Consider the following 13,201-nt stretch of genomic DNA (forward strand, 5'->3'; position numbering starts at 1 on the left):
CTTAAAGAGTGTGAAGAGAATGGACAACTAATATGGAACAAAACATGTTAAACATTACTCCAACAATTATTAATAATAATATAATAAAAAATATAATAATTAATTTTATCTTGAAGTTTTAAAACAATAAATAATATAATATAATTATTTTTAAAAGTCACGAAAAAATGATTTGAGAGGATGGATTAGTTGGGGCTCGCCTAAATGGGAGGTGTTATGACTATTATGTCTCCATGGATAGAATGTTCATGCTATTAGAACTCTAGTTATTTGTTTCGTGCATTTCTTTTTAGTTATATTTGTCTTGTGTATTTGAAAAATGTAATTGTCTCATTAACTACTTAGAGACTAGATATAGAATAAACGTACAATTTAATTAATTATTAAAGAACAATAATATATTCAATATAGTCCCACCCGAATTGTGAAGTTCAGATGTACAATGTACTTGATCTTATTCTATCTTTGTGAGGTAGATATAATAAATACTTAGAATTTTCAAAACACGATTAATGTAAAAGATATGCCTTTATCGATTTAACATAAACAAAACAAAAACATACTTAAGCCACGTAAAAACGTCCAACTTAAGTATTATGTCAAGCTATAGTGCACTGTGTTCCTTTTTCTGTTAAAGCCAATTCACATTCTTTTAATTATAATTTTTCTTTAAAAAAAAAGAGACGAAAGGAAAGCTCGATAGTTGTAAGATATTATGAGCATGGATTAACTTATTTCAAGTGCTTTTAAGCAAACATAACTTTTAAACTATAAGTTCATCCAAATAGACTCTATATCTGAGAATTTTCTGGAACTTTAACTTTGAAGGTGTGGTCTGAATCGTGAGCGTGTTTGGATTGATGTGTTTTTGAGCCAAAACAAGTACTTAAAAGCACTTTTTGCAATGTTTTGAATAATAAAGAGTGCTTTTAAGTACTTATTTTAAGCCAAAATAACAAAAATAAGCCACAAGTTAGAAATCCTAATTTATGGCTTCAACTTATAAGTTCATCCAAACATGCTCTAAATATAATTAAGAACATATTAGATCCAAAACTGGAGATATTCAAATAGACAGTATTAGTCGAAATAGCTGATATATCCTTCCTTGTCTGATAAGTGAAATAAATAACGCAATTCGTTTCCAGGGATAATAGCACCTATGTTTAGATGACAGAAATTTTCCAGCAAAAGTACTTAACGCTCATGACAACAGGTCTCTCCCTCTAGACTCACCACCCTGCACCGAGGTAGAACAGTTATTCTGCAATTGTAGTTCACCTTGGGGATGAGCATCAACAGCAACATATAGGGGATGAGTGCTGTTCTGATAGTGATATACGGAGCTGAAATTGATGGTTGAACTTCCAGAAACAAAGAGGTTTTGATGACTTAGAGAATAGTAAGGGTATATAACTCCAGTGTTTCTGATTAAAGAATAAAGATGGAGCATGGAGCTAGCTCTTTTTGCTTCAAGATCCATTCTTTTCTTCTTCAGCCTCTCTTTTCGATGGGCATTCTGGTGACCTCCCAGTGCCCGTGAGTTAGTAAACTTCTTTAAACAGAAGTGGCACTCATATTTAAACTCACTGACAACTGAGGAGCTCAAGTTTCTGAGGTTTTCATTTGGGTTGGGAAGAACTATGCTAGAGGAATTCATGCAGATGGAAGTTTTTTCCACTAGTCTTTCATCTGCAAATGTTTCAGAGGAACTAATACTCTCGTCACTTTCAGATTTTGAACAAGGATTTACCTCAAAGCCAAAAATTCTAAGCTTTTTATCTGAAGTAGTAGTTTTGCAACAGACATTATCTGTTCCATTCCTTCCAGTTGAAAGGAGATTTAAGTTGGTAGATTTTTGGTACAGTGCCTCATCCATTGGAATGAAAAGTTCCTGGCATGCCAAATGGTTCGGAATGCTACATTTTATAGGAGATGCAAAATATAATATAGTAGAACCACCAAAAGAAAATGGCAGAGTCATGCATAGCCAACATCATATCCAACTAAATCATTATATAATAAAAAGGTTCACATAAAGCCAGAATAGGGAGCCTAGTGCATTACTGAATTGGGACTTTTTCACTTTATCTTTAATTTCGAGTACATCTCATTAGTTCATTCTTTCTGTTTTTTCCCCAAGACATTAGTTAAGTTTGCAAAGAAAATCTGTTCTTCTCTCAGAAATATCACCTATCAAGATAACTTAGCAGCACAAAAACTTGCACCAGAAGGTAGCTAACATCATTTCTTTTAGGCTCATACAAGTTTGGACCACAGCTGGTAAGCAGCTGTAACAGTTTTCATCTGAACTCCCATCCTAACTTAAGATTAGAATAAATTTAAATTTCTACTCTAAAATATGGCAATTAATCCTTGTCAAAAGCAAATGAAATTACTTGTTGATTACAAGAAAAATAAAATAAGATTAGAAGTGGATAATGAGACAAGCAAATCTTTTAATTAAAGGTCCACCAATTAGATCTGAGCATATCTAGTTTGGGCATAATAAGTTTGTATCCAGCACCTAGGAAGATAAATTTATAGCTAAAGCAAATCATTGGCATGTACTAGCATTAGCCAGCTAAGGTTCTTTGTTTCCATCTACCCAAGTTGGCTCATTGGACCACATATTTTATGCTTTTTTGCCATTTCAGAAGCATAATGGAATGTGTTGTAATACCACATTGTTATTTGGTGCTTATCTCCAATCATCTCAAACCCCATTTCATTCTTCTAATTCAATTTACAAAAAGATTTATTCCTCAATAAGGGGGTGAAAAACACAACAAAAGCACAATGACCAAAGGAAATAATTATGCCTACACTATGCATAGATGCATTACAAATGACTAGTGAAAATAGATAAGACGTAGCCGGTTTTTTCTAAGAAGTGATCCAAAGGCATTAAGTAATTAACTTTGTTTCTCAATCCACCACATTTTTGTTTCATCTTTGTGTACAAGACCCAAATGCAGCACCAAAAGTGAAGGGATCATGAAAGAGAACAAAAAAAATGCAAAAACTTCATGTACACAAATAGATGCGTAGAGATCATGGATCATGAAAGAGAACAAAAAAGAAAGCAAAAACCTCATGTACATGAATAGATACAGAGTTCATAATTTAGTTTCATATTGCATTAGAACTTTGGCCCAGTAATGGGCAAAGTTTGTCACATTGTTCCTTTTTGGGTTTGTTAGAACCTTTTCCAGAGCATTTTCTACAGACCTTACCATGGGTATAAATGAGACAATTAAGGTCAAACTTTAGTTCATCTGGAATTCGCTGATTCAGATGAATATATGTCTTTTTCACATCAGCTACAGCAGGTACCCAATGAAGAGTCTTTGCAATCTGAAAAATCTGTAATAAGTTTTGCATGTTATACTTCTTTTTGAGAAAGATGTTAGCCAAGAACTTTGAACAGGCAATATGCCCTTTAAAGTGAAACTCACGTGTGTATCCACTGGAAAATCATCTCGCTGAAGTTGGAACATCAAGACACATGCCACCTACATCCATTGCATACTATTAGAATCATAGAAGCTGGTAAATGCCTATTATAAAGATTGTTGGTGATAAGATCTTTCAATATGCAAGCGCCACCATTAGCATAAGCCTTATTCCTTTTCATGTCATCTTTCAGATAATCTCTTAATTTCTTCCCCATCACTGGTAATGGGAGTCTGGACTTTTTCAGGACATGGACACTTTGGGTAAATCTTTGTCACGTGTTTGAAGCATTTTGTGATCTGCCTTTTACTATGTCTTTCTGCACACGCATACCCTCTATTTTTTTTATAAAAGTAAGGCAACAGCACCTATGTCCTCTATTTAAGGAAAAAAAAAATCCATGCATCGAGCGCATGTGCACTAGAATTGGAAACTAAATCAACACTAGGTTTTGCTATTGCTCTCAGCTGCTTCAGGTTCTCTTCTTATCTTCCCTCTCCCTCATGCTCTTCTTCTTTACCCGTGTTATGCCTAGGCTCTCCTTCGATTTCTCAGTTGTTTGGTCAAATAAAAAAATTTCAGGCCAGCTTGTGCGCACCTTGTTATTCCATCAAACATTTGGTCAAATATTTTATTTTTCATCACTTCTTTCCTCACTCTATCGTGCTTAATATGCTGCTCTTTGCAACAAAAAAAAGGTTCAGTAATATATGCTACATTTTGGTATACTATTAGATCGAGTTGGATCTCTAGATCTACTACTAACATTTAGCAGTAAATAGATTCTTTCTTAAGATAAGCTAATTCTTACAACGTGATTTTTATTTTAATAATTTCTTGCAACGTGACTGCGCATTTTCATTACACAGAGAAGCATATCCTCTTTCTTATAATGTCTTATTTTCTTTCTTTATTTTATTTCTCTTTTCTGTTACCTTCCTCAAAAAAATGCTTTTATTTTTCCTTTTTCGTTTCTCATCTAAGCATAAAGAACATTCAATTGAGAAAAAAAGCGTAGTGCAATTTCTGTCAAGTCCCCCCAATTCAGAAATTTCAAGTCTTAGCTTCAGACCCAAAACTCAAGTCATATCTAGTGTGGTACTACTCATACGCCTTCACTTCAGACACAAAACTCAAGTCAGGTCTAGTTTGGTACAACTCATACTGCCACTACGATTATTCCAAGCACTAGGAAGCTCTTTTTTTCCTTTCATAAGTGCTCCATCAGATCAGATATTACTAACAATAAAAAGATCTACTAAGGGGTTGTGACTTCAAATTCCAAGAGCAAGATAGATTTTTTAGAGTCCATTTCTCATGTCAAACTCAAAGAAATCCTATAAAACTCACCATTTAATGCTTGATCTTGACTCGAAGGGTGTAATGGATGGAAGGAAAGTATAAGGCTCAGCAAAGTCATGATGGTTTATAGGATTCCCACCCCAATCTGCCCATGTCACTCCCGTCCCTCATGGTATGAGGGTGGGACTTGGATTGTAGGCAAACATACCAAGAAAAAGAAAGAAGTGACATCGAGAATTCTCTACCACTTATTTACTCTGAGCAGAGACAAGGAAAAAGAACTTCTTTTTCCTTAAGGCACCAAAAAAATAGCTTAACATCCACCCCTTACCACGAAAAAAAAGTATATACTTTAAAGCGTGGTAATCATCCCAGACAAGCAGTGGAGGGTGGACAAAGCATTGACTTCAGATAAGTTTGGAAAGCAATTGCAGTGTTTGAGATACCATGAATAGAATAGAGCATAAATAGGGTATGTTAAATAGTGTACAAATAAACGTAAAGGCATTTTTATAGCCCAAAAATAAAAAGTTTCTCAACACATTAATATTTCCTTGTAATACAAGGAATGTCATAGTATTTTTTTTATAGATGAGAGCTAATAACAAAGAGGCACGATATCCTCCTTTTCTGTTTACCGAGATGCTGCTGACTAGTTATCAATATGAAGAGAACAAATCTGAATATGGCATTTTAAATTTGAATCCAGGCTTTGGTGTTCAATCGATATGCCAATAGAAACTCGCAACATCTCTAAGAGACAAGTATACCAAGAAAATTATAAACATTTATTGATATGTGACAAGCAGGCATATCAATTATCAATATCCAAATTCCAAACTCAACGCATATCGGACTTAAACACGGTCCATGATTCCCCAAGCAAAATTTGAAGAAAACTGAAAACAATTTACCGTTTTGGGTCCAATTCCTCTGAAACAAGAGAGTTCCTTTTTTATTTCCTCTATAGATAGCTCTCTCAAGTACTCCAAGCACAGGTTTCCTTTTTTCTGTAACAATGAACTTAATATTCCCTTGATACAAGAAGTTTTGGTGGGTGCTAAACCTCCACATCTTATGGTATCTTCAACAAGTTTTGCATCAGCAGCTAGAACCTAAGCATTTGAAGATAAAATTACATGAATAAGTTGGTCGGCAGTGCCAAGTCTATCCATTTCATCAGTCAACAACAAATCGATTACAGAGTAAATCGAGAAAATCCATAGACATTCTTGGTTTTAAACATGGTTTGCGACTAAAATCCTGCCCAAAAAAGCCATTGAACTTTGATCACAAGCAAATATCAATATCAGTCTTGTTCATCACTTTCAAGAAAACACCACATATAATGAATCAGTCACTATTTGAAAGGTGACACTTGACAGATAAAACGCAATGAGCCGAAATAACATACTCTATAATAAACGCTAAAACCCTAAAATAAACGAAAAGCAGTTACCATAATACAATGAACTTAACAAAATAGCGTCTTGAGTTAATTTTAGCCATAATAAAGCAAGCACATATGAAGAAATATAATTAATTTACAAAAAAAACATACACATTCCCAGGTTGGGAAAGAAGATTTGAGGGAAGCAAAAGCCTTCTGAGAGTTAGCTTCGGTGGTGTTCTGGGACAAAATTGTGTTTATCAGACCGTCTAGTACACTCTCTGTACTAGACTCAGCACCACTTGTATCATATTCTTCATATTCAATGTGATCGAGTGATCTTTGTTTGCGGTACTTGATGAATTCTTTGGGGAAACCATGGAGAGCCAAGAGATCATCCCGTACGGCTCGGCATTCCTCCGGCGTGGGTTGAGAGTAACCGGGGAATGGCTCACTTTCATTGAAAGGACCAGCTGTGACATTAGCCTTTTTCGACGATTTGGATGGCGGACATGGAGAAGGAGAACGATGGCCGTCGGGTTTTTTCCTCTTTGGGGTTTTTCGCGTCTCTGTCAATTTGGTCATTTTCTTTGATAATGAAGCCGTGCGAAAGGCCCCAGCGCAATATTATTATGGTTTCAATAAAAAAGGGTAGGGCAAGAGGTAAATAGATGTGGTGATTACCAGATGGAAAATCTAAAATATCACCAGGTAAAAGTTTAGATTGAGTTTAGTCAGCATGTCATATCAGAGTCACGTTTATTCTGTTTGGGCTTTCAGTTCATGCTCCAATTGGGCCTGAACATGAAAAGGTTTTAGGGTGAGTTAAAGAACTACTCCCCCATCCCTTTTTATATAAGGAAAAATTGTATATAATAGCAAATTATTAATTTCAAATTAAATGTTATAACCATAATTTGATTTAATTGTACCTCATAGCAAACTATTGTTATTTCGCCTCTCTCCTGGTAAATCTCGCTTGCCACTCTCGTTCTCGCTGGGTAGTCTCCTTCACCTCTCGCTTTTATACAAACACAAATGTATAAAATGTGTTTGTGTTTGTATAAAGCGAGAGAAAATTGTATATATACATATATTTTCATTTCCCTCTCTGCCCTCTCCTAGATCTCGCTCGCACTCTCATTCACCTCTCTTACTTTATACAAACACAAATATATACATTGCGCTTGTGTTTGTATAAAGCGAGAGAAAATTGTATATACAAATATAAATGCATATATTTTTGTCATATACACTTATGATTATACAAATATGATCTCTCTCTGCCCAGTTTTCTTTTGCCTTTCCCTCTTTCTCGCTTTATGCAAACACAAATTATACAATTGGTCTTTTGTATATGTATACCGAAACAAATTATACAATTGATTTCTTTTGTATATATATAGCGAAATGTACATATTTATGTTTGTTATGGAGCGCAATTATGCAAACTATAGCTATAACATACAAATATATTTTTTATGTTTGCTACATGTGAAAGTTGCTCTTTTATATGTCACATTTTTACTTTGCACTTGCATTAAGAAATGATGTAACTTTATCCTTCTACCCTTATTTAATTATTTTGGAACTCGAGTTTTCAATCAATGAATATGAATTAATTTATTTTGATTAATTAATTTAACCAATGAACATGAATCATTTACTTAGCTTTTCTTAGTTGGCAAAATGTATATTTTCAAGGCTAATAACTCACAAGGGTAAAAAAGGAACAATATGGTAATTTATACATTGATTTTATGAAATGACAAGTATTATGGACCAACTATTTATAGAAATGAATGACATATAAAAAGGAATGAAGGAAGTATATTGTTTCAGGAATAAATTTATATGAACTTGGACAACCTTCCTCTCATGAGTAGTATAGAATTGAGTTAGGTCTAAATATTATATCTTTAATCTAGCAACTAAACTACTAGAACTCTCTAAAATGTTCAATAACAAGAAACTGTCAAAGAGGGAGGTCACAATTCCAATGTACATGGTTGAAGAAATTGAATTAGAACTATCCATTACTAGGGGACCTTCAATTCTAGGTACAATATGAAAAATAGGGAGTATTGAAGCTAAAATAATTCTGTAAAAAAGAGAAATAAAAATAATACTAATGACAAAACATAGTGGGGGTGGGGTACGTATATGTTGTTATACACTTTTTCCACTTTTTAATTTCAGTTCATTGAGTTTGTGTTAAAATTTTCTTGCTTGACATCTTTTCGTGGATCTTCTTGAAACTTCCAAAGCTTCATTCACGCACCTTAGCTTGTACTGCATTGACAATTTTGGATCACAATTGTATTTTATTTTTTTATATCTATATTATCATACTACTCCTTTCCAATAATGTGGTTCGAAAAATTATTTTATATTTCAAGTTAAAAAAAATTTACATTATTTCCGAAGTTTTCATAAATTTTTTTTGGTGTGTTTAATTCATCTATCAAGATGAAACTTTTAAGTAAACCACAGTCTCTATTCCATAAACTTATTCCCCTCGCAACAAAAAGTAGCAACCACAAGCCAAACAAATATTTTTTAGAATATATCCATAATGCTTTTAGAAAGAAAAAGAGAGAGAGAGAGAAGTCCACCTTTCTAGTCATATATTTGCTAGTACATAAACTAATAATTATATGGTTTTTTTTTAATAAACTTATTTACATGACAGAATACAGTTCAATATGCATGATATCAAGGACATGAGTCTTAGCTTTAACTTACTAAATTCAATTATTAGCCGTTGAATATTGTGATATTAAATAAGAGGAAATAACGAATACAGCAAATAAGAGAGAGACTCATGTTAAGCTTTTGGCCTCGATAACATTATGAACATTGAGTCTTAGGCTTAGTTGGAAAACCCTTCTATCGCTAAAAAGCGAGGTTTTCATCAGCACTTGAGCTAGTAGCCACTTTCTTAGATAGGGCTTTCAGTTAGTTTGTGTAAGCGTCTTTGTAAGCAATACCAGATCCAATAATGATTTTCAATAATAAAAGCTATAGGATAAAGACTTCAATGGAATTTTGGAGGTCAAGAATGTAAATATGGCATTCTTTTAATGTTTAAAATTAGAATGTCCTTACAAGGAAACATCAACCAATAAGAAAGCTCTATTCAAGATTTAAAGTGACAAAACTAATGAATGTTAGTCACGTGAGAAAGCTAATTTTCACCCGGTACAATACTGACTTGGTAAAATTCATTTAAAGGGTGGCCAATATCTTTTTCAGCTACAATGTAACAAATTGTTCATCAATTTAGCACAATCTTGCTTAAGCAAATAAAGAAACAATATGGCCTGTTTGAAAGGACACCCTGGTAATTAAATTTGGTGTAATTATATTGTCTTGTTCTGTTTGAAAAGACAAGTAATTACTTAGTCAACAGGTAACTGGTGTAACTGAGATGAAATAATTACACTCTACAATTCACAGGCAGAGACTGTGAATTGTTGGTAATTACATAGGGTAATTACCATCTGATTACTTTTAATTTCTTTTTTTTTCTATCTTTTTTTTTGTTTTGATTTTTTTTACTTCTATTATTTAAGTTCTTTTTTTTATTTTTATTATTCTAAAAAATTGTAAAGTTTTTATTTTATTTTATATTATTATATTTTATTTTCTTCTTATTCTCAACCTTACTTTACGTGATTCTATGTAATTTTCTCGTATTATCTATTTCTTTATGCAATGCTTATTTTCTCATTAGCATAATTTTATTAGTATTCTAATTTTTAAATTAAAATAGAATTTATTGTTAAGTAAGTTATAGACTTACGTTTTCTTTATTAAGAAAAAATAAAAATAAATCATATTTATTGCTATGTTGAAATTTGTTATAAGAGTATTATGTTAAATTTTTTGTTTTGAATTTATAACTTATGTTATATTTTCAATTTCATTTGTTTTAGTAATATTGAATTTACATTGCACGTCATTTTTAATTAGACTTGATAGATTATATTTTTGTCAAACATTTAATAATTTATGACATTTTATTTATATATTATTCTTTTTATCAAACATGCATTTCACGATATTCGTAGAAACTTCATACTTTTAGTTGTTATGATCAATTCAATTGAAATATATTAATTTGAAAAAAAATAAATCAATTATTTTTTCATAATATTAGTTACAGAAAATATGTTTATTAATTAATATATTTTCAAAAAAGAATATATATCTTAAATATTTAATTTAATGTCATTTATAAAGTTTCTTATTTGTCTAGTATAAATTTTAAATAATTAATTTTTATTTTTAAAATTTATTAGAATTTTATAATTGCAATTGTGCACCCAAACAGAACATGTGTAATTATACTGTGACATCCAAATAGGTCAATGTAATTACTAGGCTGATAATTACTACCCTAGTAATTACACCAATTCCAATTAGCAAGTGACTTTCCAAACAGACCCTATATCTTATGGCAATTTTCCAAACATAATCTTGATAGTTAAGTCCAAAGAAGCGACAAAGACGACAAAATTTAATGGTCCTTGCAATTTAGCATATACTTTTAGGTGAGGACTCCGAAAACAGATCTATCATCCAAATCAAACACTTTTTTCTATTTGGATAATAGGGAGAATTACGTCCACAAAACACTAGATTATAAGTGGTAGGCAAACTTATGTCCCACTAAAAAAAAAATCATAAAAAGTCCAACCTAGTTGAAGCTATAATTAAAAATCATAATAATTACATAGTACCAAAAAAGTTTCATTATAATCCGCACAGCTTGGTTTGGCAGAAAAGTACAGTCAACTTGGTCATTCTTTATTTAGTTAGTAACTTACTGACATTGTCAAACACAAACATTTCTTGATTCCTTCTAACATGGCAACTTGGTACCAAAGTCCTAATCAAGTCGTCTTTCATTGCTGCTGTTCAACTAAATACAAAACTTTAAACCAAAATTGCATTTTCACTCCTTAAATCCTAATTATATACACAATAATCACAATTGTAGTCCAAATTACATTCTTAAGTAACTAACAACCAAACCTAGAACAAAGAAAAGAAGGTTAGGACCCAATTCAGCAAATCAAACAAGTTAATTATAACCATGAACATGATAAACAGTCCCAAAACCCCAAATAATTGATAATTACACTTTTTACTACTCAATCCAAAATTCAGAACTCGGTTGAGTTGAACTCAGTACCAAGTTTGACTAACTCATGCTTCAAGTATTCCTTCCCAGTTTACCTCCTCTTCTTCATCGTCATACTCCTCCTTTACCCTTCTTTGCATAGCGATCAACATCTTCTTTGCCTTCTCCCTCGCCCGTCCGCTTCCTCGCTCCACCACCACTTGCAATACTTCACCCGCCTTCGCCTCTTTCGCCATACTCTTGAACCTCAAACTCCCCTGACTCAGTGAGTATAGAGCTGCCACGGAATTCTCCCGAGTCGACTCATCCAATTTATTCCAATTTCTCAGTATCCCCAACAGTACATCCACTGCATTGGCGTCCAGCAATGCTGATTTCCCCTCTTGACACACTGCCAAATTGCACACAACCAGCATTACTTTACCCGCTATATCGCTGGCTTTGAGCAATCCCAGTAGTGTATTTGCAGCTCCGAGTTTAATGAGCTTAACTCGGTTACTCTGCACTAAGGTCAAATGATAAAGGGCTAATGCGGAGTCGTGACGAGTCCGCTCTGTCCCGGACCTCAGAGCATGTAAAAGCGGCTGCAATGCGCCTAATACTCCAATTGCTGTCTTGTTGTCATCTTCCAGCGCTAAGCTGAATATGGCGCCGGCTGCGTGCTCTTTGGTCTCCTCCGAGCCGCCTTTGAGAAGATCAATTAGCAGAGAGGTAATTCCGGCTCGAACAATTTTCACTTTGTTGATTTCTGCCAACGAGAGGTTGACCAATGCGGCGACGGCGTTCGGCTGAACACCGGCGTACCTCGAGACCAGTAAAGGCTTGAGAGCCGATAAAAGCCGCGGCGTGCACAGTGAAACCCTAGCTTCCTCATCGGTTCTGGTACTTTTTCTAAGTGAAATTACAGCTTGTTCCTGTTCATAAACGTCCAATTTCTTAAATTGAACAACGTAATAATCATCTTCCGATGACGTGGAAGCAGACGACGGGACTTCACCGGAGATTATCTCCGACGAAGTCGATTGCGACGACGAAGAGGAGTAGCTGGAGAGACGAGTCTTAAAAGGGAGTAGCGGAGAGTTGTTAGCGATGACAGATTCTTCAGAGCTCGAAGAAGAGCAGAAATGATTATTCCTCGATTTCATTTCCGATGCGGCGTGAGAGAGAAGCATAGGTGGATTCTCCGTTACCCCCTTGAACAAATCCCTCTCTGACACCCGTATTCCAGTATCTTCTCTCCGTATTCTAGAATCCTCTCTAGAGATCGAAGAAGAAGAAGTCGAAGCCATCGAAGCACGAACAACAGACTCAACAGCGTAATAATCCGGCTGGTGCGGCTTCTCCGCCCCTGACTTTTCACACCAGGTGAGAATCGTCGTCCTCAAAGCTAAATTCGGTATCACGTTAGTGAAATCCGGGTTTAACCCGTTTGGAAGTTGGGGTTTAAACCCCAAATCCTTACAAACTTGAACAGAAGTCCGCTCAAAACTCTGGCCAGTAGACACCACAACTGGATCAAACATCAAACACCCATAAATGGGACAGATGAGTTCTTTTGGAGGATCCCTTTTATCAAATTTAGAAGACGATGACCTGTAAACAAAGATATTCCACACGGATTTGCTTCTGCCATGTCTACCTGTTTCCCCATTAGCTTTTCTGAAAGGGGAATACATGGTGGCGAAGCGAAACACAGATAAGTTTTGCTGTAAAATGGATTTTATTTAGGTAAGGATGATGATGATGAAAGAAAAGAGAAAAAGTCGGAGATTCATGTTTTTGAAAGAGATTCAGTGTGATGAGAGAGTCAGATTTCAGTAGGACAGATGATAAACAAACTGAGTCTCAAAGAATGGTTTGGTATTCTATGCTTTAGTTTTAAGGGCTTGCTTCTTTGGTTATTT

General features: G+C 34.2%; 3 protein-coding genes across 3 annotated transcripts; all 3 read right to left on the minus strand.

Moving 5' to 3' along the window:
* Positions 1 to 932: 932 nt before the first annotated feature.
* Positions 933 to 2,185, minus strand: LOC125859769 (uncharacterized). The gene has a single exon (XM_049539584.1). It carries the CDS (start codon positions 1,982 to 1,984, stop codon positions 1,205 to 1,207), a length of 780 nt encoding a protein of 259 aa, XP_049395541.1. The 5' UTR covers positions 1,985 to 2,185; the 3' UTR covers positions 933 to 1,204.
* Positions 2,186 to 2,920: 735 nt separating this feature from the next.
* On the minus strand, positions 2,921 to 6,763 carry LOC125860859 (putative DNA glycosylase At3g47830). Its single transcript, XM_049540892.1, has 4 exons — positions 6,320 to 6,763; positions 5,673 to 5,873; positions 3,459 to 3,515; positions 2,921 to 3,366 (listed from the first exon to the last, which is right to left on the minus strand). The coding sequence occupies exons 1-4, from the start codon at positions 6,731 to 6,733 to the stop codon at positions 3,133 to 3,135; spliced, it is 906 nt and encodes a 301-aa protein (XP_049396849.1). The 5' UTR covers positions 6,734 to 6,763; the 3' UTR covers positions 2,921 to 3,132.
* A 4,297-nt stretch (positions 6,764 to 11,060) lies between these two features.
* Positions 11,061 to 13,170, minus strand: LOC125860292 (U-box domain-containing protein 38-like). The gene has a single exon (XM_049540218.1). It carries the CDS (start codon positions 12,971 to 12,973, stop codon positions 11,363 to 11,365), a length of 1,611 nt encoding a protein of 536 aa, XP_049396175.1. The 5' UTR covers positions 12,974 to 13,170; the 3' UTR covers positions 11,061 to 11,362.
* Positions 13,171 to 13,201: the final 31 nt, after the last annotated feature.

This window comes from Solanum stenotomum, chromosome 3, assembly GCF_019186545.1.
Source record: "Solanum stenotomum isolate F172 chromosome 3, ASM1918654v1, whole genome shotgun sequence".
In the NCBI taxonomy this organism is placed as follows: Eukaryota; Viridiplantae; Streptophyta; class Magnoliopsida; order Solanales; family Solanaceae; genus Solanum; species Solanum stenotomum.